The sequence below is a fragment of the Myxine glutinosa genome, chromosome 5, assembly GCF_964187855.1.
Source record: "Myxine glutinosa chromosome 5, kmMyxGlut1.1, whole genome shotgun sequence".
Classification (NCBI taxonomy): Eukaryota; Metazoa; Chordata; class Myxini; order Myxiniformes; family Myxinidae; genus Myxine; species Myxine glutinosa.
In genome coordinates this window covers 14680263-14704157 of record NC_136265.1, presented here as the reverse complement: position 1 = coordinate 14704157, position 23895 = coordinate 14680263, and the positions used below count along the sequence as shown (strand labels likewise).

At 44.8% G+C, this 23895-nt stretch overlaps 1 protein-coding gene across 1 annotated transcript in view; it reads right to left on the bottom strand.

The window, feature by feature from the left end:
- CA10 (carbonic anhydrase 10 (inactive)) overlaps window positions 1-23895 on the bottom strand; it is a 484303-nt gene that overhangs the window by 164346 nt on the left and 296062 nt on the right. Inside the window, exon 3 of the mRNA XM_068117755.2 lies at window positions 14457-14599. Coding sequence (XP_067973856.2) covers window positions 14457-14599 — 143 coding nt within the window. The remainder of the gene's footprint in view (window positions 1-14456; window positions 14600-23895) is intronic.

Here is a 23895-nt window from a genome sequence, read left to right as displayed (position 1 = left end):
TCTCCCATTACCACTGGTATGTCGGGGTTTTTTTTCCTCCTTCATTTTTCTCTGGACGGCTGCTTAACACTCCTTTGAAGGGCGGTTGCAAGTTTCATTAGTGTGAGATCTCAGCAAATTTCCCTTATGATATCTTCGCTGTGTATTCGTACAGGGAATATTAATTAATGCCAGGTGCAGGTAAAAAGGAAGAATACTTCAATCGTTGTCATGTATCAAATCTGCCAATTAAGAGAGGAATGTGGATCAAATAAAATCACGAGCTTGTCAAACACTTGGAAAATGTCCTTTAATCCTGACAAGCCTGGAGAGGTAACATATGAGGAGAGGTAACATCTCACACTCCCACTATCTCTCTCCGAAAGGACCGTCTGGCAAACCCTCCTATTTAATTTCTTAACAATCCTCTTAACAATCAGCCATGATCTTTCTTGGGCAAACCACATTTCAAAGTTGGCCTCCAAAGCTAGCCCCGACTGGGCATCCTAAGTCATACAAAGTCCTTCCTTGGCACACCTGAACTCCTATCCACCTACAAGGTTTTCATCCGCAGATTGATAGAGTTCTGACTGGTGCTCCTGCCTCACATCTTGCTCAGCTTGATGTTATGGAAACCAAATCCTTCATCTGCAGCTTGATGGAGTACTGCTCTTCCCTCGGGCTGGCGCTCCTGCCTCACATCTTGCTCAGCTTGATGTTATGGAAACCAAATCCTTCATCTGCCGTTTGATGGAGTACTGCCCTTCCCTCGGGCTGGCGCTCCTGCCTCACATCTTGCTCAGCTTGATGTTATGGAAACCAAATCCTTCATCTGCAGCTTGATGGAGTACTGCTCTCCCTTTGGACTGGCGCTCCTGCCTCACATCTTGCTCAGCTTGATGTTATGGAAACCAAATCCTTCATCTGCCGCTTGATGGAGTACTGCTCTTCCCTCGGGCTGGCGCTCCTGCCTCACATCTTGCTCAGCTTGATGTTATGGAAACCGAATCCTTCATCTGCAGCTTGATGGAGTACTGCTCTCCCTTCGGACTGGCGCTCCTGCCTCACATCTTGCTCAGCTTGATGTTATGGAAACCAAATCCTTCAAGATCATTGGAATCTGAGAATATGGACTTATCACCGCCATCACAGACAGGTGGGTGGTCTCTGGGTCTTCCACCTCCTTCTTTCCTGTCTTGCACCATCTGCTCTTTCCGTGCTTTGTCGCCCTCACCCCCCAAGACCATGATCTTCTCTACCCTCATTATCGGTTGAGCCGTTTTTGCGGTACCTTCGAACAGACGGACATTTGGTGAATTATAGTAAGATTACACTCGGATCATATACAATGACCATGTATGGCGGGGCGGTAATATATAGTACTCTATGATCGTATACAATGACCATGTATGTTGGGGCGGTAATATACAGTACTCTAGAATCGTATACAATGACCATGTGTGGATGGACGGTTATATAGTGTTACATTTGTGGGGGGCAGGCAATGAAATACCTTAGTGCATGTAGAAGTGTATAGATTACCATGCTCTGTATGTCGTGATGAAGAAGAAGAACCCCCATGTACCATAAGTAGGGAATCCGTTGAGACTGGATGTCGTGTAAGAGTGTATCTTTGTCCACATGAGATGAGTAGGTTTATGTAAATTAGTTAGGGGTTAAGGGTAATTAATCCCCTGTATGTAATTGCCTCTGTAATATTTTCCTGTGTTCCTTATGACACCGCACTACACACCATAGCCAAGCCAAGCAATCGACACCATAATTAATAACACTAAATAAAACAACCGAAAGCAGGACATTGAAAACCACCGTGGGTTCTGCCAGTCGAGCCATCACAAAGGCCGGCAAGTGGCGATGAGGTCACGCTTGACGTGACCAGAAGAACGATTGGTCAGGACGGTGATAGAGTGATGTGGTGGCGGCCGTTGATTGGACTGCGTGTGGACATCGTCGGGTGACGTAAGAGCTCCGAAAACCAAAAGACTGTGTTCCCGACATTTTGTTCTCTTACACCTGGGACATTCATTGCGAACAGGCGCATCTTCCTCTTAACCCTGGCTTTGATCGCGTGCGATTGCAGTTCGTGTTCTTGGTCCCGAGATTGAACACCAGCGGTCGACATCCTTTGCTGCTCGCTTTGTTCAGAGAATCATCGTTGGTGGTCAAAATTATGCTTTCTCGGGTCCAGGTGTTCCAGGCTGGGAAAAAGGCAGACGAACTCTCTCCTTCTTGGTGTTTGCTCGTGGCGGTCTCGCTGGTGCCGTGTGCGGACTGAGCGGAACGACGGGGCTCGGTGCGGCCGAGCAGGAAGGAGCACGGGCCTGTTTGTTTCGCCGTCGAGGGCCGCCAGGGTGCGGGGACCGCTAAAGGAGCTCACTGAGTGCAGGCAAACGCACCACACAGACACAATAATTACTTTCATTTATTTTCCCCTTGTGTGTATTTGAGTCATTATGGAGGATCCTCAACTAAGGAATATTTTACCATGCATTCTTTGTTCACTGGCATTATTTTTATTAAACCTGTTTATTTGTACATTTTAATTCCGTGTCGGGTTTTAGTTGATTATCCAGGTTCAAAGACGTCCAGTGGGGTCCGTGAAGGTAAGAGCTTCGTTACCCTTCGCTGCCTCATCCCCCGTGCGTATTAACTCCGCAATAGTTGAATTGAACGCCTCGGAGTGTAAAGCTCGATCGGCTAATCCGTCCCAAGGGGTGTTCACCCAGGGAATGCGACAATACATTACTCTAGGATCATATACAATGACCATGTATGGTGGAGTGGTTATATACATTACTCTAGGATCGTATACAATGACCGCGTGCGGCTGGGAGGTTATATTTATTTTTCAGGAAAAAACAGGTATTTATTTATTAATTTCTCAACAGATTGCCTATCTTAGCCTTTGTTATTATTGAACTCACATTCAAAATTCAAAATATGATTCATTAACAAATTTTAAGTACTTTCCTCCGGTCAAGAGAAGTCGGGTCAAGTCCAACCTCAACTCTCAACTCCGACACAGATATTCTTTTTCATAAAACATTTGCCTGAGCTTCATTACCCTGTGCACATGAAGCGAAGAGTGGGGTTGAACAATTGGTTCACTTCCATCTGTCTGTCTGTCTGTCCACAAACATCAGTTCATGATCGAGGAAAAACTTATTTCAAACGAATGTTATATTTTGAACATGAATCGGAAAATTAATCGGAAAACAAACCTGTAGTTATCAGTACTTTGGCTCTAAATTTGTCCTGATCGAGAGGAGTGAGATATTTTTTTCTGTCTGCCTGTCTGGCAATAAAATTTTTTAAATCATTCCAAACAGGAAACTTATTGTTTTTAAGGACGTCAGAAAGGACACAAACACCAGGCATGAAGAACTAGTGTAACGTGTTAGATAGGGTGGTGTATAAGACGGTGCATAAACGGTGGTAAACTACTAGATTTGTTTTCTACGTCCTTTAAAATATCTATTTTATTTCAATTGTTTTATATACTAGAACACTACAGAACACAAATCACATCACCTTTTTATCAATTTCAAAACCCTTCTGTTTAGCAGTACTTGGACAAAATATTACAGCATTTATATCATCACGACCAATCAAATTTGCCGCTCATAGACTCCGCCCATGTCATTGTTTCTTAAGACTGCGCAGAGTAAGTTGTTCTACGAACTCCCTATAGTATTGGTTATGTTTTTGCTTACAAGTAGAAGAAGAAGAAGAAGAAGAAGAAGAAGAAGAAGACATGATAGTATTCAAGAAGTTAACAAACTGTGTCAAAGTTCTTAAAGATAGAAAATAATTCTTAGATAGCTCTTCTCATAAATTTGAAAAACTTGACCAAACTTGAGGCCAAAATATTTCATTTCCTGCCAGTTGTGAAAATTCCAATAATTTCTGAACCTGTACCTTTCATTGTACTTAACTGGGCCTTATGCGATTGGTCATGGCAGTGGTTAAACAAGTCCAACTTTTGGACTTGTAGAGATAAGCATGGTGATTGAACACGGTTATTGGTACAGCGGAGCGGCAGCACTGCGATTCCATTGAGAGCGAGCTCCAATCATCAGGAGGATCCTTTAGTAGCCAAATAAAGGGGCTCGGATGAATCGGTGCGAGCTCTCCCCATGTCGTACAAACTCATTACACCACTGCCTGTCTTCAAATGCATATATAGTAGGCCTCGAAAAAGCCTTTGGGGATAGAAGGCCTCTTTTTCTTTCCTCAATTTGAGCCAATTATTTATACACCTTTTTGGCACTATCGTCTGGCGTGTGAACACCCAGCAACATCCACCTCCAGGATGACAAAGCTGATTTGGAAAAGACAATTAGAAAACAGCCAAACAAATTATGGGAATATAGTACACTGTGGTCTCATGGAGGTTTTAAAAGGTCACGTGATTCTACATCATGTTCTCCTTGAGGCCTTATCAAATACGAGTGCTATGGTTGTTTTCAATGGGTCGTTCTTCTTTTTTTGTAATCTTGAATAATCTGAAACATGGTCAGTCGACAGGACTCGTTATATAAAAGTTCCCTGCTCCCTTCCGCCATAAAAAAAGATTGCTGTCATTCGCTGTTCTAGATGCTTCCACTGTTGTTCTGGATGCTTCCATTGCCCAGGTAGGTGGTGACCTCCCTTATTCCTTCCCTGGAGATTTTGTCGATACTTTTCATACGAGACATGTCATGGTGGTGGCGTGTGTCATGTTGTTGAGTAACGTCTGTCTCCCTGCCCCCCTCAGCCCTCGACAGCATGTCTGCCACACACCATCACATCTGTGTTTCACGCACACATCATGAGAGGTAGCCCCGAACATTATAGTAACAATAGTGCTATTCACACACTGCAAAAAGCACACCTCTGTAAACAAAGACGAGGCTCATGGAGGAACGACAACATAGAATGGATCAGGATGTAACATAACAAACAACAGGAAGTAGAAATAAAGGAGTGGGACTCACACAAACAGCAGGGATGAGGGACAAAATAGACAGAGACTTGGACGGGTGGGCCTCACTCATCAGGCAGAAAGGGAGCCTTGTGCTTTCCCCACCACCACTTCCCTCCATCCCCTTCCACCCCTCATTCCTAGTATTGTCCCCGTCCTCTCCAGAAGGCCAGTATGGCGAGCAGGCGCCATAACTGCGTCCATTTTTTGTTTGCGAAGGAAGGAGCCGTACCTTCAAGTGAGGCATTTGGTCGGACGGTACAGTTGGACGTGTTGGGGTTTAAGGCTGAATACTTTTTCTGCCTCATCTCCTTGGCCTGCGGGTCTCTGGAAGGCTTGCCAAGTTGTGGGTTTTTTATTTTTATTTTTATACAAAATCGAGGCTCATGTAAGACCTAACATTAATCACAAAAAAACAAACGGACACATAAAACATATAATAAAGGGAGCGGGAGACAAGATGGGGGGGGGGGGGGGGAGAGAGGGAAGCACACAAGTACAACATTAGAGAACAGAGACATTGGGAGATCTGTGGGAGGGAGAGGGCTTGGGGGGAGGAGGCACGGGAAGGGGGGGGGGTGATGGGAGAGGTATAAACACATGGACACTGCTTGGACTTCCAGGAAAGAAGTCGGTATTTCAAAAAAGTGGATCTGGGGTGAATTAACGGGGGTAGAAAAGATCAAGGTTTGGGGTGGGGGAAGATAAGACCGCCTCTTGGACCACCTCTGGTCACCTGGGTCTCTGGTGTGGTGGTGTGGGTCTGGTGGTGTGGTGGACCCCCTCTTGGTCACCTGGGTCTCTGGCTGATTGGGAGGTCGAAACCCTCTATGACCATGAAAGGATCGTGACAGTCCTCTACAAAAAGGGCATGTCAGACTATGATGTCAACTTTTGTTGTTGCCGCGATATGTCGATGTTAAGGCCCCACCAAGGTTTATCCGGAACGGTTTGGATATATGGACTGGGGCTCGGCAGTATCGCATCAAGGTCCGGGTCAATGAGGCTGGCACACTGGCACAGTCACTAGCTTCCCAAACAGAATCGTTATTGGGAGGACCATGGGCAGGTATTTGAGTATGCTGGTCAGCCTAAAGTATGCCGCAGGGGCGGACAACTGAGTAATCTTGTGTCTGGGTGCAACGAACACTTTTTCTCTCACAGTGTGGCCAGTTGGGGCATTTGAGGGAGTGCTGCACCACACATGTGCGGTACAACCACAGTGGTGTGCTGGGACACACCTTCTGCTCCTGCCCGCAGAGTTATGCAAGCAGGAAGCGTGCATCTGTGGGCGGGGGTGTTGCTCCAGCGACCTCCCCCCCCAACCCTTCCCCCTCCCCCCCCTCCACCGCAGCAAAAGGAGGACGAAGGGACGATGGAGAGAAAGGAGAAAGAGTAGGAGAGAGATGAGGAGGAAAGAGTGCAGGAGAGCATGGAGGAGGTGGAAGCTGCAACAGCAATCCCCTCACCACCAGCAGCATAGGACCTGGATGTGGTCACACCAGGCCCACTGAGGTGGGAGGGGAGGTCTATGTTGCTCCAGTGGTGGGGTCGAGGAAAACAACCCCTGCCCAAGAGACACCGTTGCCAGATGTTGAAAGTAATGGCCCCTCTTCGGACTGCGAGGACACTGATGCAGGGAATTGTAGGGAGCTGGAGGAGGGGCCGAGATAAAGGATAGGCTCCCCTGGGCAAGAACCCACGGAGTGGATATGGAAGACATTTTTGGCCAATCGAACCTGTGGGGTGAAAAGTCCTCCGCGCATTGGGGAAGTGTTGGGGAGGAACAAGACAGACAGTTCCCCCAGCGACGTTGTCCATATGTCGTGGCCTTCAGTCACCAGATCTGAACGCAATCGAGCATTTATTGGATATTCTGGAATGACGCCTGAGACAACGTTTTCCCCCTCCATCAAACAAGTGTGAGTTGATCGACTTCCTCTTGGAAGAATGGTGCCGCATCCCTCCTGCAGAATTGCAGACACTGGTGGACTCTATGCGACAGCACATACAGGCCGTACTAGCCGCACGTGGTGGCCCAATGCCCTTTGAGTGACTTTACATTGGTGTTTCCATTTATTTTGTCCATTAACTGTATGTATCTCTTTCCATTGATCGGTCAATCAAATTTGAAGGAATTATCCTCATTGGTGGGTTACGCAAATGATTAATCCTACTTCTTTCTGCTTCCTGGTACCTCACATGTTGTGATGTATCGACTATTATGTAGGTTGCCTGCATATCTGTATTGAAGGATAGTTTGTTAGAGCATACATTTTGGCCTTAGAACCATGTATTTTGGCCTAAGGTAGATCAAGGTGCACATATATTGTTTGGACACAACCTTACTAGGTACTTTGTTCTAGGTACTAGGTACTAGGTACTAGGTACTAGGTACTAGGTACTACTTACTAGGTACTAGGTACTAGGTACTGAAATGCAAGGGTTGAACTTTGTTATAATGACACAAGATGGTTGTGCACCGCTTGCTAGATAGAAGAGTGTGATTGATCCATCTCTGAAAGGATGTTCCACAAGTGGGAAGAAAGAGGAACAAAGAAGTGGAGGTGTATGGAAAAGCCTGGATTTTTGGGAGTTGAACCAGGAGGGGTTACCGGTAGACAGGGAGGTATATATATATATATATATCAAGTAATGAACGGCGGTTGGGAATTATATCCACGATATCCATTTTTCCGTTCTCCAACCTATAGCTTTGTCTTTAAAAACTTAACGTTTCGGCCAGCAACCCGGCGTGCGCTGAGCCTCCACTAGCCTTCATCAAGAGATGTTCCCTTGTTCACCTCCTCCCAGATATATATGGGGGGAGGGGTGGGCCTATTCTATCAACCAATCACAAAGCTGCGTTGCGAGACCTCGTGACCATGGACCCATGCTCGGCTTATGTTGCAAGTGTTTTGTGCGTGTTTGAGCGGTGTATTGTGTTTTGTTGTCCGTGTTGCCTGTGTCGGCTATGTCCCACTTTGTCTTTGTCCTCCTCCACGTCTCTCTGGTGTATTTATGCATGAGAGGTCCGTATGCCTGTGGTAACGCCACAGTCTCCTCTGTCAACGGTGCCCGCGATATGTATATATATATATATTATTTTTATTATTTATTATTTACACACATCAGGATATCTCAAAAAGTTATGGATTTGGATGAAACATGGTAGATGAGTTGGGTAGATGACAAAAACAAGCCGATTCGATTTTGGTTCGGGTTTGGATCCAGATCCGGCCTATCAGTGGATACAAAATGTAAACTGTTCAGCCTGGCAGAGTTATCCCCTCTACCGAGTGCCGTTCTAGTTATAATGGTGTTTCTCCTTTGAGACATGTCCTCAAGACACAAGGCTTCAAAAGCTGATCTCAGACACTTCCCCTCAGGGGTTGATGACCTTGGTCACTTAAGGACAGATCTCTTTCTCTCCTTCTCTAACTCTCATCCATTTATCCACCTTCTTCCCTATCACCATCAATTGAGCAAGGGGACATCCATGATGCACGACGTATGAGCAAATAAAACTAGCTTGGCTTTCAAAACTTTGTTCAAACGAAACTCGCACAATTGCGAGTAAACTTTTACACAATTCGCTTCCAGCTCTTTGACGGGTTTCCTTGCTCCTTCGGGACAATGCTGTGGTTTCCGAAGCAGCGGCAATTCACTCGGCTATCGGCAAATGCGTCGTCCACGTGGGGAGAGGGGCGGCGGTTGAGAGGGCAGGGGTGTGGGCATGGGGATGTTGGGAATGCTGACATGTTGAAACTACAGGGAATCCAAACAGCAACTCTTTACTTCCAGAGGTGTGTAAATTTCACCTCCAGACTCGCTTCATTTCTCATGCCGTCGATGTCTTTGATTCCAAAACTCGCTCTTGCTCTACTTCTTCTCCATGGAATAGCTCCAATGAAGTGTGTAGCTTATAATTATGGGATGCGGTTTGCAAATATATAATGATTTGAGTTTCCTTGCAAGGAAGTTCAACGCAGGACGACTCCATTAGGCCCATTGAGCCTGTGAAATGGCTGCCAACCTATGCTTGTTTGTCCGTGCTCCATCCTTTTTAAATGCGGAGCGTCGAGCAAGGAAGCAGCTGCACTGGAGGGAGCGCATGCGATAGGCCAGGTGCCATTTTAACAACCGGGCATTGCGACAGGTCGCTATAAAGCAAATGGTTCCTCGATGGCTGCGGCTTCGATGCACCTGTGACCTAAACAATCAAGACGTTGCTGGCTGGGCCAAGGCTGAGGTCTTTGGCACGTTCTCGTCATGGTGCTTGGAGGGGCCGCAGTTTAAATGTGCCGCAAGAGGCAGCGGAGTAAGTAATAAGGCCTAGGCATTAGTTCGGCCATATGCGAGCAGAAAATGTTGAACCATGGGAAATTATAACAGTCGGTGGCATTACACCTGAAGTTTGAGCATCTGAAAGATGAGGACAAATGGTGATTGAAAACTCATAAAATAATATGTAAAGAGGAAGAGGGGAGCATAAAACAGTCGCAATTGTGGAGAGTGTACGTACAGGGAACACGATGTTGCTTTCCACATTTACAGGTTAGGGCACACACCCAGACAACAAGCTATAACTGTCTGCAAGGCCCGACCAAGTCCCAAAATGGCCCTTATCGCTGCGGTGAGCTCTCCCACTCACCGGTCCCCCCAGCGGAGGCCTCTGCGGCAGGATGCACCTGAGCAATCCTGCACTTCAACTTAGTTGCTCTCGGAACGTGAGTGGAAAACCAGTGTGTTGGCTCCTTAACAATTTCAAAAAGCCTCTTTTTGTGATGGGGGAAGAGAGGCTCCTTGGATGGGATTGGGATGTGGAAAAGGGGGTTTGTGCTGGGGGACTTATGAGGGGGACATGTGGGAATGGCGATATTAAAGGCATTTTTCTTGCCAATGCATAATGCAAAGCACTCCGCACGCTGCGATCATTAAGTGCCGTAGAAACAGTCGAGCCCATGAAGCTTTGTCGCTGGGTAATGGTTACCGAGGCGTCTCAGGAGCTCCTAAGTGGCGATCGCACTCCTGCATGGCACGCTCCCTAGTGCACGGCCATTGCCAACTCCATCAGTAAATCACGATGCATGGCGAACGCGTCAGGCCTACATTTTGGGCCTCTTGACTTCTGTTCCACACCTCCTTCCCCTTTTTTATGTATCCCTCCACTTACAAACTCCCTAACTCTTGCTATGTTAGTTGTGTTCCGCCATTTTTGCTTATCCTCCGGTTGATTCCTTTCTTCGCGCCGCACTATTTGCATTCTCATTCCATCGTGTCTCTGTTGTATATCCAATTCAGGCTTTCCCCATCTCCAATTCTTTCATCGTAGCCATACTCCCATGTGCCTTCCAGGAGGAAAGCCCTTTCCCAACCTTTCGAACAGGATTCTAGTTCCCATTTCTTGAGATATGCACTTACGTTTGACCTCCATTCCATCTCTTCAGGTTCTGCTTCAGAGGACAACAAAACAGCTCATCTGAGAACATTCTCACCACTGAGATGGCAGTCTACAAGGGCTTGTAAGTTTCCGACGGTATCTTGCACATTGTCAAAAAGATCGATCCCATAATACCGATCCATATTGTAAATCTGCGGTGTACCTGGAAAATATCCATCTCACCTGGGATGCTTCTTCTTGTCCTGAAGTAAACAACCTTTATGGCTCCAATACTGATGATGTCCATCCTCCCTGATGCTACCCACCATTGTCTTCTACTTCATATCAAACTTCATTGCAACTGTTCAGAGGCCATGGTCAATGACAGCAAACCATCATCGGTCGACCTTTTGGGTGGTTGAATCAAACGCCAAAACTCTCACCATGCATCACGTGCTCGATCTGATCCCTGAGACTTTCCTTATGCCCCAATGATGCTGACACCTTTATGGATAAAGAAACGGATTTAAAGGCCAAAAGTCAAGCCACAGTAAGGGCAGGGCACAGGAGTATAAAAACACTTTGTCTTGTATCTTGACTTGAGGATGGGTTTTGGAGTCTGTTCTTCAAACAATTTCAATTCAAAGTTAGGGTTAGGGTTAGGGTTAGGGTTAGGGTTAGGGTTAGGGTTAGGGTTAGGCCTACATGGTATTTATGTTTGTTGCTAAGGTAGCTTAAGGTCAAAAAATATTGTCAATTAAGGGTCAACAAGAGTGGAGATGAGGAATGTGGTGATGGGTGAATATTTTTGAAGGGCTGAATGTAATGCACCTGTGAGCTCTTGATAGTGAAGTCACTATGTGAGGTCTTGGTAGAGCTTTTGGGATCGACGTCACTACGCAACATCTTGGGATCCATCCAAAGGTGGATGGAGGTTATGTTTTCACCCCTGTCTGTCTGTCTATTTCTTTGTCTCTTTGTCTGTCCGTTTATGAACAAGATATCTCAAAAGGTTGTGGATGGATTCGGACGACATTTGGCAGAGAGGTAACGTATGGGACAAGAATCATTGAATGGGACAATAAAATGATTAGATTTTGGTGAAGATCCGGATTCGGATCCGGCTATGTGATTCTTCACCATTGGGAGATAGGGCCAAAAACGATACATAGCAGAATATTTCAAAAAGTTATGGATGGATTTGGATGAAACTTGTTGGACAGGTTGGGTGTGTGACAAGGAAGAATCGGTTCGATTTTGGTGAAGATCCAGATCCGGATCCAGCTAGTAGAATTTTAAAAGTGATTCTTCACCAATGAGTGACATGGCCAAAAACGAGGGGTAGATCAGGGTATGAAAGACTGGACCTATGGTGATTCCTGTGATTGATTTTGATTAAATGTGATTCTGTATTGTGATTTTCCGGTTGAGAGTGCAGTCACTATGCGAGGTCTTGGTAGTGTTATTGAGAGTGAAGTCACTATGTGAGGTCTTGGTGGAGTTGTTGAGAGTGAAGTCACTCTGTGAGGTCTTGGTGGAGTTGTTGAGAGTGAAGTCACTCTGAGAGGTCTTGGTGGAGTTATTGAGAGTGAAGTCACTATGTGAGGTCTTTGTGGAGCCTTTGGAATTGACGTCACTATGTGAAGTCTTGGTAGAGTTATTGAGAGTGAAGTCACTATGTGAGGTCTTGGTACAATTATTAAGAGTGAAGTCACGATGTGAGGTCTTGGTAGAGTTATTGAGAGTGAAGTCACTCTGTGAGGTCTTGGTGGAGTTATTGAGAGTGAAGTCACTCTGAGAGGTCTTGGTGGAGCTTTGGGAATTGACGTCACTATGTGAGGTCTTGGTAGAGTTGTTGAGAGTGAAGTCACTATGTGAGGTCTTGGTAGATTTATTGAGAGTGAAGTCACTATGTGAGGTCTTGGTAGAGTTATTGAGAGTGAAGTCACTCTGTGAGGTCTTGGTAGAGTTATTGAGAGTAAAGTCATTTTGAGAGGTATTGGTGGAGTTATTGAGAGTGAAGTCCCGATGTGAGGACTTGGTACAGTTATTGAGAGTGAAGTCACTATGTGAGGTCTTGGTGGAGTTGTTGAGAGTGAAGTCACTCTGTGAAGTCTTGGTGGAGTTGTTGAGACTGAAGTCACTATGTGAGGTCTTTGTGGAGCTTTTGCAAATGAAGTCACTCTGAGAGGTCTTTGTGGAGTTATTGAGAGTGAAGTCACTATGTGAGGTCTTGGTGGAGTTATTGAGAGTGAAGTCCCTATGTGAGGTCTTGATAGAGTTATTGAGAGTGAAGTCATTATTTCAGGTCTTGATCGAGATTTTGGGAGTGAAATCACTGTGCGAGGTCTTGGTGGATCTTTTGAAAGTGAAGTACGTACTTGTGTTTCACAGGCAGGGTATTATTACGAGCAGAAATTAAACCTGCTGTCCCATCCCACATATGACTTGAGATCCTACTCTGTCTTCCAAAATGAGCATGACATTGTGTGCATGCATCCTCACCCAAATTACCTGCTCGAGATGAGCAGTGCGATGATCAATTAATTCAGTATTTCATCCTATTCACGCAGTGACCGGAGAGTGGCAGATCAGCCAGGAACTAATGCCCAAAAAACTTTTACAAAACGTTCCGAAAGGACATCCATTTAATGTGCTACCAGTTCTCCCCAACCACATCCAAACTGGAGACGTTAAAGTATAATTTACCAGGGTGTGGGTTGCACATGGATGTACTCTACGGTAAACGACATCAATATCACAGGTGGAAAGTTTATCTTAGTTTGAGAAAAGCAACACCAATCAACCCCATATTCAGACGTGCAAAGGAAATGCCAGGCCAATAATGATCTCCTGCATCCCGAGACTTGCTTCCGTTGTGCTTAAAACACCCAGGTGCACCGACGACGCCAATTTGACCACATTTGGGATTTGTTTGTGTTTCACCAAAATATTCACTGCAAGGAGACATCTTAATTGGATCCAGTCGTCATTTACATAAATTGATGGTAATGGGTACTGCAACCCCCACTGGGTGGCATCACGGGTGCCCAGGAGTGGGTGGTTAACGATTGTACGGACACGTCGCAACTCCATCGCTGGGTCGTACCAAACCTAGACCACAGAATCAGGACTGGAATTTTTGGTAATTTGGCGAGGACACCATGAGCACAATGACCTGGTTGTTTTTGAAAGGTACAGAGACAGATCGGGAATCAAACCCAGACGAGATGGGGCTCAAATAGTGAATGCATTCCCCAATATCTGGCCCATCCTGCAATCCTCATTTAACTCTCTCCCTTACTCCCAAAACCCAGGCTCATTGCCCACCTCCATGTTTTTTTTTTCATCCCTGGTCGTTTTCATCGCTGTTTGTCTATCTGTGAACAGGATATCTCAAAAAGTTGTGGACAGATTTGGATGAAACTTGGTGGACAGGTTGGGTATGTGACAAGGACAAACTGATTCGCTTTTGGACTTTGGTGAAGATCTGAATCCGAATCCGGATATGAGGTTTTTTTAATTTGTAAACGATTCTTCACCAATGAGTGACAGGGCCAGAAACGATATATATCGCGATATTTCAAAAAGTTGTAAACGGATTATGACAAAACTTGGTGGATGAGTTGGTTAGGTGACAAGAACAAGCCGATTAGATTTTGGTTCAGGTCCGAATCCAGATCCGGCCTGTCAGTGGGATACAACACATAAACTGTTCAGCCTGGCAGACGTATGTGCTTGGAATACCTGGAATAATGTGCCCTTATGTGACGGACCTCACAGCACTGCATGGTGATTAACTTGTGCGATTTCTCTTTTTTTTTGCCTGGAAGCAAAGGTCGACAGCAGAGAGCCGAGGCACGACCCTCTGAATGATCCAGAACCCCATTGTCCCACATCTAATTGCTTCGCGTCTTGCAGGACAACCAACATTTGTAGACCCCATCCAAAGGCTGGTTCTTACACATGTATGTTACACTTTATCGAGATAAAAACTCATATCTACAGGGACAACCTTCCAAGGTTTCCAGCCTGACAAAAAAAAGAAGCTTTAACACAACAAGTGATAATACATTTCTTATTACTTTATTTATTTTTTGCTCAACTCACCTTGTTTCCTCCTAAGTTGACACGCATTGGAGTGAGGAAAGGGTCGAAAATCATCCTCCCCGTTTCGATGTTCACCGGGGACTGCCGCTTTCCAGCTGCGCACAGGCTCCACGCTGAGTTCACGAGGCCCCAAAAGCCTGGGCCTAGAGATATACAAGAAGGCAGGGAGAGAGAGAAATAGAAAACCGGTATTTTATCAAAATATATCCATCTCAGTCTTTCTGTTCATTATTATTCACTTTATTAGTATATCTGGAATTGGAATTCCAGATAAGGTATTGTCATCATCTGCCTCCAATTTGACTTCTCGTGTCAAACCGCTGGACCGATCCAGCTGAAATTTGGCACAAGGTCCCGCTCATGACTGGTAACAGGGATCGCAAAGCTCGTTCTCGTCACCTGACTTTAAGTAGGTCAAAGTGGCCGACTTGGTCAATTTTGGGGGAAAATCGCTTAAATTCCTTTAAAAAATCTTCTCCAGACCCACCACAAGTCAAATTGCTACCAAATTTGGGTTACAATATTGAGACAGTGTCCTGATGTTAAATTGCGGAGGCCATGCTGATCATGTGACCCGAAGTATGTTGAAATATCTGACAGTCAATTTTTTGGAAAATCGTGTAAATTCCTTCAAAAATCTTCTTCTCCACGCCCACTTGCAGTCAGAATGCTACCAAATTTGGGTGACAACATTAGGTCATGGGGTCCAGTGTTCCAGCTAGGGGTCCTATTTTTATTATTTCAAGTTAATAGGCATCCATGACATCTTCCATCGGTTGTTATCTCCATATGCGGGTTTTAGGAGGTAGTAGGAAGTTCTCCCAGAACTCAAAATCTTCACCTCCTTTTTCGGTGACGGATCATTATTCATGAACCAGATTGTGAAACTTCATTCTCATAGCTTCATCCCAAGGGCTCTTTTTGGAATCCTCAATGAACCTCTGACAGCCTCCACTTGTAGCTCGTTTGTAATGATATTCCCGGAATGATTTGTAAGTGCTCAGTAAGGGTTTCCTTGATCATCCTTGTTGCTCCGATTTTATCACTGGTACAATTTCAGCTTTCTCCAATTTCCAAGTTCTGTTGACCTCATTTTTCAGCTCCTGGTATTTGAGCATTTTCCTGGTTTCTGGAGCATTTAGTCCAAAGTCATTGGGAACCGAAACCTCAATGAACAATTCCGTCTTTTCCTTTTTGTGTTTGAGCACTATGTCCGGACGCAGTGCTCCGTCTGCAATGTCTACGCTTGATGGGATCATCTTGTCATGCGTGACAACTATGGGTTCATTTTCAAGGATCGAGTTTGGTTTGCGTTTCCATGATTGTTCTGGAACGGGAATGTTGAAATGTTTACAGATGTGCCAGTGGATTACTCTACAGACGCTGCCAGGTCTTTCTGTGTACAACTGTTCTGACACGAGTGTTTTACATCCCGAAAGGAGGTGACTGGTACTTTCTCTTTCTACTCCACAAAACCTACATTTGTCCAATTGGCTCAATCCCACCATTTTCCTGAAGCCACTGGTGTAGTGTTCTCACTCTTGGGTATTTATGATGACTCGTTCTCCATCCCAATTAATTTGACCTCTTCTTAGCGATTCCAAAGAGCCGAGCCTTCCTTGTTGATCCATGTTCTGTCAAACTCTTTCCTTAACCTTCTTGCTCTTTTGTCTTTCTCCCATTTGTCAGAGTATATCTGCTGATATTTCTTTTTGTAGTTTTCCTTTTTCTTCTTTGCGATCATTGGGGCTGTATTTGTTTCTGTTTAATTTTCCTGTGTGGTATCCTGCACTTGCACCTGTGTTTGGAAGTTTGTTGTTAAATGGATTAAGGATACCTTTTCTGATTTGTTGTTTTTGTGCTCATGTACAAATGTCATTCGATAGTCTGTTGAGATTTTCACATACTCCGCTAGTCCTACACACACTGGTCTGTGCACTTGGTACAGGTTCATCAGATCGCCTCCTCGTTCTCGTCTTGGCCTCCTCAATTAAAACCCGGAATGCGTTGGTTTTTATAGAATATCTTACGAATAGTTATAAGTTTCCTTGTTTTGGTGTCTAAATTGTTGATCTCCGATTGTGGCTAGTTTATAATTGCACAGCTATACTGGAATACCTGCACTGCAAGTTGGTTTATAGCTTTGATTTTGTTCATTGGTGAGAGGGATGACTTCAGAATTCGTCTTATTCTGTGTAGGTTCTCTTTGCTGATTTTTTTTTGTGTTTTACCTGGGGACCTTCTTCTATTCCGAGGTATTTGTAGGATCCTTCATTTTCTAGTTCCTGTATTGTTGTGCTTTCATCGATTGAGATATTGTGTGTTCTTTTTGTTTTACCGGATAGAAATGTACATTTGGCACATTTGTCCAGACCAAATCCCATCTGAATGTCCTCCGAGTAGCGCTTTACTAGTTTGAGTTGATCTGCCAATTTGTTATCATTCGGTGCGAAGAGTTTTAGATCATACATGTACAGTCGACCTTTCTAGATTCTTTGGTCATGTATGTGACCTATGGCCCCCAGTACAGGTGCTCTTATAAGTAATGTGTCAAATTGTGATCGGTCTGAGGTCTGATGCACGATATCTGACAGGATGACATTGCGCTAGCACACCTATACCTGTGAGCAGTTTAGTGTGCGATTGCACCATTCCTGAGCAGGTGGACAACAAACATCCCCATCCCTCTATCTCCAAGAGTACGAGAGTTATCGCTGGCATCCTGAACAAATTATACGAATTCCTTCCTAAATTACAGGGTAGCAATGATTTGCTCTTCTCAGATGTAGCCATGCACCGAGTCGCTGAGCGAAGGTGTGGAATTGCTGCGTGGGAAGCAAATTAACAAACCCGGGATTCGCAGGAATACAATTACACGTTCGACGCTATAAGGTTAATGGGTTTGTACGGTGGGTTTTCCGGCATGTGCTGTGATTGGTGAAAGAGCATAAATATCGTGGTCTAAATGTTTGACATTTCCCAGAACTACCAGGATCTAGTTTGTACACACCTTACGGTTATTTACCCCACCCCCCCCCCACCCGCCCTCCCACCCCAATTACGTCCGAGTCACAAGGACTGTTTGTCCGCGATGCCGACTCAAATGTCTACTGGTGAGTGGGGTGGTGGGGGTTGAAGGAATGTGGGAAAGAGGAGGAAGTTTCAGAGATGTTTAAATTTAGACTTGCTAATAATTTTGATTCAATGTAGGTTTGACTGTTTCATTATGCAACACCTTTCAAAAGAACATGTTCCAATTAAATACATGACTTGTTATAAGTCCATGGCTCACCGTCAGGAGGAAAAAAATAATAATGAAGTTTCGTGCAAAGCTTTTTTTAAACCACAAGGCCTCAATCTTTTTTGGAAATGCAACACCTGGAGGAATGAGATAAACAACACCACCTGTGATGGAGTTGCACCTTCAATAAGACAATGATGGCTCGACCTGTCTGGATTTCCCAACTGAGCACAGAGATCATGATGCTGGGATTGCAGATTCACATCCCACAGACTCGATTCATTTGTCCATTTCAATTCGATGTCCTCGTAATTAACGTAAGAGTACACTGTGTCCACTATTGTTCTTGTCCTACAAATGATATATGTAAAAAAACTCCTCCACAAGACCGAGAAAACTGTTAGGTAGAGAGCATACCTCCGCAAGGTGAACAGTTTATGTTTTATATCCACTGATGTGTCGGATTTGGATTCGGACCTGAACCAAAATCGAATCAGCTTGGTCGTGTCACCTAACCAAGTCATCCATCAAGTTTTGTAATAAGTCGTCCACAACCTTTTGAGATATTTCTTGGTCCTCTCAATGATGAAGAATCAGACCTGCATCAAAATCGAATCAATTCTTCCTTGCCAACACTCCCAAACTGTTCACCAAGTTTCGTCCGAATCCATTCACAACTTTTTGAGATATTGTGCTATGATTCGGTTTTAGCCCAACATCTCTCAATGGTGAAGAATCACTTCAAAAATTTTCAGATCTTCACATCTTCACCAAAATCGAATGAGTTCTTCCTTGTCACACACTCCACTCATCCACCAAATTTTGTCCGAATCCGTCCACAACATTTTGAAAGAATGGTGCTATATATCGTTTTTGCCCCATGTCTCAATGGTGAAGAATCACTTAAAAATTCTCAGATTCAGATCCGGTACGAATCTTCAACCAGAATTGAATCGGTTTGTCCTTGTCACACAGCCAACCTCTCCACCAAATTTTGGTCCGAATCCGTCAACAGCTTTTGAGATATTGTGATATATATCAGTTTTAGCGCAATCACTCAATGGTGAAGAATCGCTTAAAAAATAAATAATTCTGATATTCGGATCTGGATTCGAATCTTCACCAGAATTGAATCGATTTGTCCTCGTCACACAGCCAACCTCTCCACCAAATTTGGTCCGAATCAGTCTACAACCTTTTGAGATATTGTGCTATGATTAGTTTCTAGCCCGATCTCTCAATGGTGAAGAATCACTTTAAAAATTCCTCAAATGGAGATCCGGATTTGAATCTTCACCAAAATCGAAGTAGCTCTTCCTTGTCACACACCCAACCTGTCCACCGAGTTTCGTCCGAATCCGTCCACAACGTTTTGAGATACTAGCTAGATACTAGTTGAACAGAGTTCAACGTAAAACCCTCCCTTTGTTTGGGCGGTGTATAGGTGATTAGTATATTATTAGTACTGCGGTACGATTTATTATTGTAACGTATTATTCTGACTTGTATTTGCATTGTTGTTGTGGTTTATCGGACGCGCTTATTCGTCAGACACGAGTGAATCATCACCGCGTCAATAAACGCGCTTTCCGCTTCCGGCACGATGGAGTCTGCTTGAGTTCGTTACATGGTGTCAGTAGTGGTATATAATGACCATAAACCCCTTGAGGAAATCTTCAAGAAGCCTCTCCTATCTTCTCCCATGCGTTTACAGCGTATGTTGCTCAAGCTTCAACGGTATGACTTGGAGGTTAACTACTGCCGTGGTTCTGAGATGGTGCTCCCCGACACATTGTCCCGTGCACCTCTACCGGACACCGACTCAGAAGCTGGGAAAGACCTTGAGCCTGTGAACATGTTCCAGTTCCTTGCGATCACGAGTGGGAAATACCTCGAAATCCAGGAAGCTACTCTGAGTCAAATGAGCCTTCTCCGCGGTGTCATTGCAAGTGGATGGCCTGACTCCCGAAAGGAAGTCCCAGCACAGGTCCGTCCGTACTTTGACTCCAGAACGCAATTGGCAGTCTCAGACAGTGTTGTCTACAAAGGCATGCGCCTTGTCATCCCGCCAAGCCTCAGACCCAGAATGCTGAGCTTGATTCATGAATCGCACCTCGGAGTGAACAAGTGTAAGCAGCGTGCTCGCGAGGTCATGTATTGGCCCTCAATGAACTCTGACATCGAAGAAACTGTACGGAATTGTTGCAAGTGTGCAGAGTATCAAAGCGCTCAGCAACGGGAGCCTCTCTTGCCGACTTACACGCCTGATCTTCCATTCATCGAAGTTGGAAGCGACGTTTTTGACTTCGAATCAAAGCAGTATTTGCTCACGGTCGATTATTACTCCAAGTTTGTGGAGGTGGATTGCCTCAAGGACATTACAGCTCGCTCTGTAATCGAAGCTCTCAAGCAGCAGTTTTGTCGACATGGTATTCCAGAGAAGCTGCGAAGCGATTCCGGAAGTCAGTACACGTCAGAGGAATTTTCTCAGTTTTGCAAAGAATATGGCATAACTCACGACATTGTGTCCCCCAAGCACCAACGTGCCAATGGAGAGGCAGAAAGAGCGATCCAGACAGTGAAAAGGCTCTGGAAGAAGTCAGCAGATAAGTACTTAGCCCTGCTAGACTACCGCACCACTCCACTTGAAGGAATAAACTTGTCCCCGGCTCAGCTCCTAATGGGAAGACGCCCCAGAAACACACTGCCTTGCAACCGCACTCTTCTCATGCCTGCGCGGTATGACCATCACCTTGTGAGATCACGCCTTGACACACAGAAGGAGAAACAAAAATACTATCATGACAAGTCATCTATGTCAGATTTGCCACCGCTCCAGCCGGGAGACAGTGTTAGGATGTTGCCAAACCCGGAGGCCAGGCATTGGATTCCGGCTGTAGTTGAGGCGCGCCACAACAGCCCCCGGTCATATTTGCTGAGGACCCCAAACAATGTGTACCGGCGTAACAGGCTCCATCTCCGCAGAGTGCCTCATTCAGCCAATGTTGGCCCGGTGGGAAGTCAGCCACTCTCTCGCTTTTACTCTTCCCAGGACATGAGGGACTTCCCTGATCCCACCACTCAACAGGACACCCCAGTGGGGAACTGCTGCAAGTCCCCAAGTCCAAGTGAGCAAGCATCTGAATCCCAAAGTCTCCCAACAGTGTCATCGCCTCGAGCCACTGCATCTCCCAGAAATACCAAGTTCATCACAAGGAGCGGCAGAGCGGTTAACCCTCCCAGACGTCTGGATCTTTAAATTTAAATCAATTGATTCACGTGATCTGAATGTGATGCTGTTTGTTAATTAATTCAGTGTAAGTTTTACTTTATAGAGTTATTTGCTTTGCTGGTTTCCTTTAAAGTGGCTTCCTTGAAAGAAAGGAGGATGTAACGTATTATTCTGACTTGTATTTGCATTGTTGTTGTGGTTTATCGGACGCGCTTATTCGTCAGACACGAGTGAATCATCACCGCGTCAATAAACGCGCTTTCCGCTTCCGGCACGATGGAGTCTGCTTGAGTTCGTTACAATTATCTTCAACAATAAAAGTCTTTCTTGGCCATGGAAGATAACATCGTGGGTTCTGAAATAATACACCACTTTAATAATGAACGTTAGTTAGTGCAGTATATTTGGCCTAGATGTACTGCGTCGTTGGAAGAGCTTATTATAAGAAAAAAATTATTTTTTAACAATCGCTTTATTTGTGATTCACACTGAATGAAAAACGTAAAGGTGGAGCATGCAGATTGTGATATATGACAGGTTCGACCGCTTCAACGACTGAACAGCGTATAAATCAAAATGGCGTTCAATGGAGTCAGTCGCCGTACGCCGTAATGACATCATAGACCTAATAACGTAGCATGACGGACGGACACAAAACTGCTGCTACTTTAATAAATTTCATCCTGCCACGTTTTGACTCACCTGGCTTGAGTCGTAACTTTCACTGCTGCGGTGACGCAGCCGTACTTGATGATCTGTAAACTGCCTATTCACATTTGCTGTTTTGTGAAGCTCTGTATGTTACATGTTTCGCTCAGCCAATCATCAGGTTTCTTATGACCCTCTGCCATCTTGGAAAAACGTTACACCTCCACATCTCTGAAACCGCTCAATGGAAAAAAAATTGAAACAAGGCTCATTGTCAAGTACTCCCCATGGGGAATAAGATATGTAATGATCATGTCATCGGTGCCTTCATTATGACGTCATAATTCGACAAGTACAACCATTGATCTGCTCAATATGAAAAACAAGCGTTACGCCTAGGTCCCCCGTCGGGGAAGTGATGTGAGTTGACAAAGTGGAAGACGCAGAAAACATGCCATGATATGATATTTCGCTCACAAGGTTCAGACAAACATGGCGGCGGCCAACTTGGATTTTGACGTGGCGACCCAATTTTCAATAGCGTTCTTCCTTATGCGTAGATACACCCACACACCAGATTAGAAGTTAGTAGTTCGTTTATTTTTCAAGATATTTCGCTCACAAGGTTCAGACATATATATGGTGGCGGCCATCTTGGATTTTGACGTGGCGACCCCATTTTTTATAGCGTTCTTCCTTATGCCTAGATACAACCACACACCAGAGTAGAGGTTGGTACTTCGCTTATTTTTCAAGATATTCCGCTCACAAGGTTCAGACATACATGGCGGCGGCCATCTTGGATTTTGACGTGGCGACCCAATTTTCAATAGCGTTCGTCCTTATGCCGAGATACACCCACACACCAGATTAGAAGTTGGTACTTCGCTTATTTTTCAAGATATTCCGCTCACAAGGTTAAGACATATATATGGTGGTGGCCATCTTGGATTTTGACGTGGCGACCCAATTTTTAATAGCGTTCTTCCTTATGCCCAGATACACCCACACACCAGATTAGAAGTTAATAGTTCGTTTATTTTTCAAGATATTTCGCTCACAAGGTTAAGACATACATATGGTGGTGGCCATCTTGGATTTTGACGTGGCGACCCAATTTTTAATAGCGTTCTTCCTTATGCCTAGACACACCCACACACCAGATTAGAAGTTGGTACTTCGCTTATTTTTCAAGATATTCCGCTCACAAGGTTCAGATGTACATGGCATCAGACATACATCGCGGCGGCCATCTTGGATTTTGACGTGGGTTGCACCCACACACCAAATGCGAATGCGGTCCTTCGCTTACGCACGCACGCACACACGCACGTACGCACGCCCGCACACACGCACGCACGGACGGACGGAGGGGAAAACCATAGTCCCCCTTTCGCTCCGCGGTGCGACAGGGGACAACAAAATTTCCTCTGCAACCGTTTGTCCGATGGACACGGAAGTTGTACCAAAGGAGCAACTTCTTATGTATAATTTTTTAAATGAGGATTATGACGTCATAGGTCACATGGTACAGGCGCCATCTTAGAAAAATCGCAAAACGTTACACCTCGATTTCTCTGAACCCGCTCATGGAATAAATTAAAACATGGCTCTTTTGAAAAAAATTGAAACAAGAGACAAACAAATTGAAACAAACACACTCCCCATGGGGAATAAGATATGTTAATGATGATGTCATCGTTGCCTTCTTTATGACGTCATAATTCGACAAGTACAACGCTTTATCCGATCAGTATGAATTTTTTTCTCTGCAATTCTTGGTCCGATTGACACGAAATTTACACCGTATGAGCGCCTCCTCCTGTAGAATATCTTAACGATAATTATGACGTCATCGGTCGCGTGGTACAGGCGCTATCTTGGAGAAACTTTGCACCTCTATATCTCTCAAAACGCACCATGGAAAAAATGAATCGTGGCTCATTGTAAAGAATTCCGCATGGGAAATAGGTGTTGTTTACGATGACGTCATTGGTGCCTTAATTATGATGTCATAATTTGACAGGGAAAACACTTAGTCTGATCAGTTTTAAATTTATTGAGCGTGATGTGCACAACAATTATATTAGAGAATGTAAAGTGATGACGTCATCGCTCATGTGGTCTGGCAGCCATATTGGATCAAAGAAAAAAAAAAACCCTTCAAAAACAGAAGAGTTGGCTCACACCAAGTTGACTGCGCAGGGTAAGTATCCCATGAATACCATCTAGTTTGGATATGTTCTTTATTACGACTATTTTCAGAGTATTATTACAAGGTTTTGTGTATTACCAGTGTGTGTATTCTCTCCCGGGGC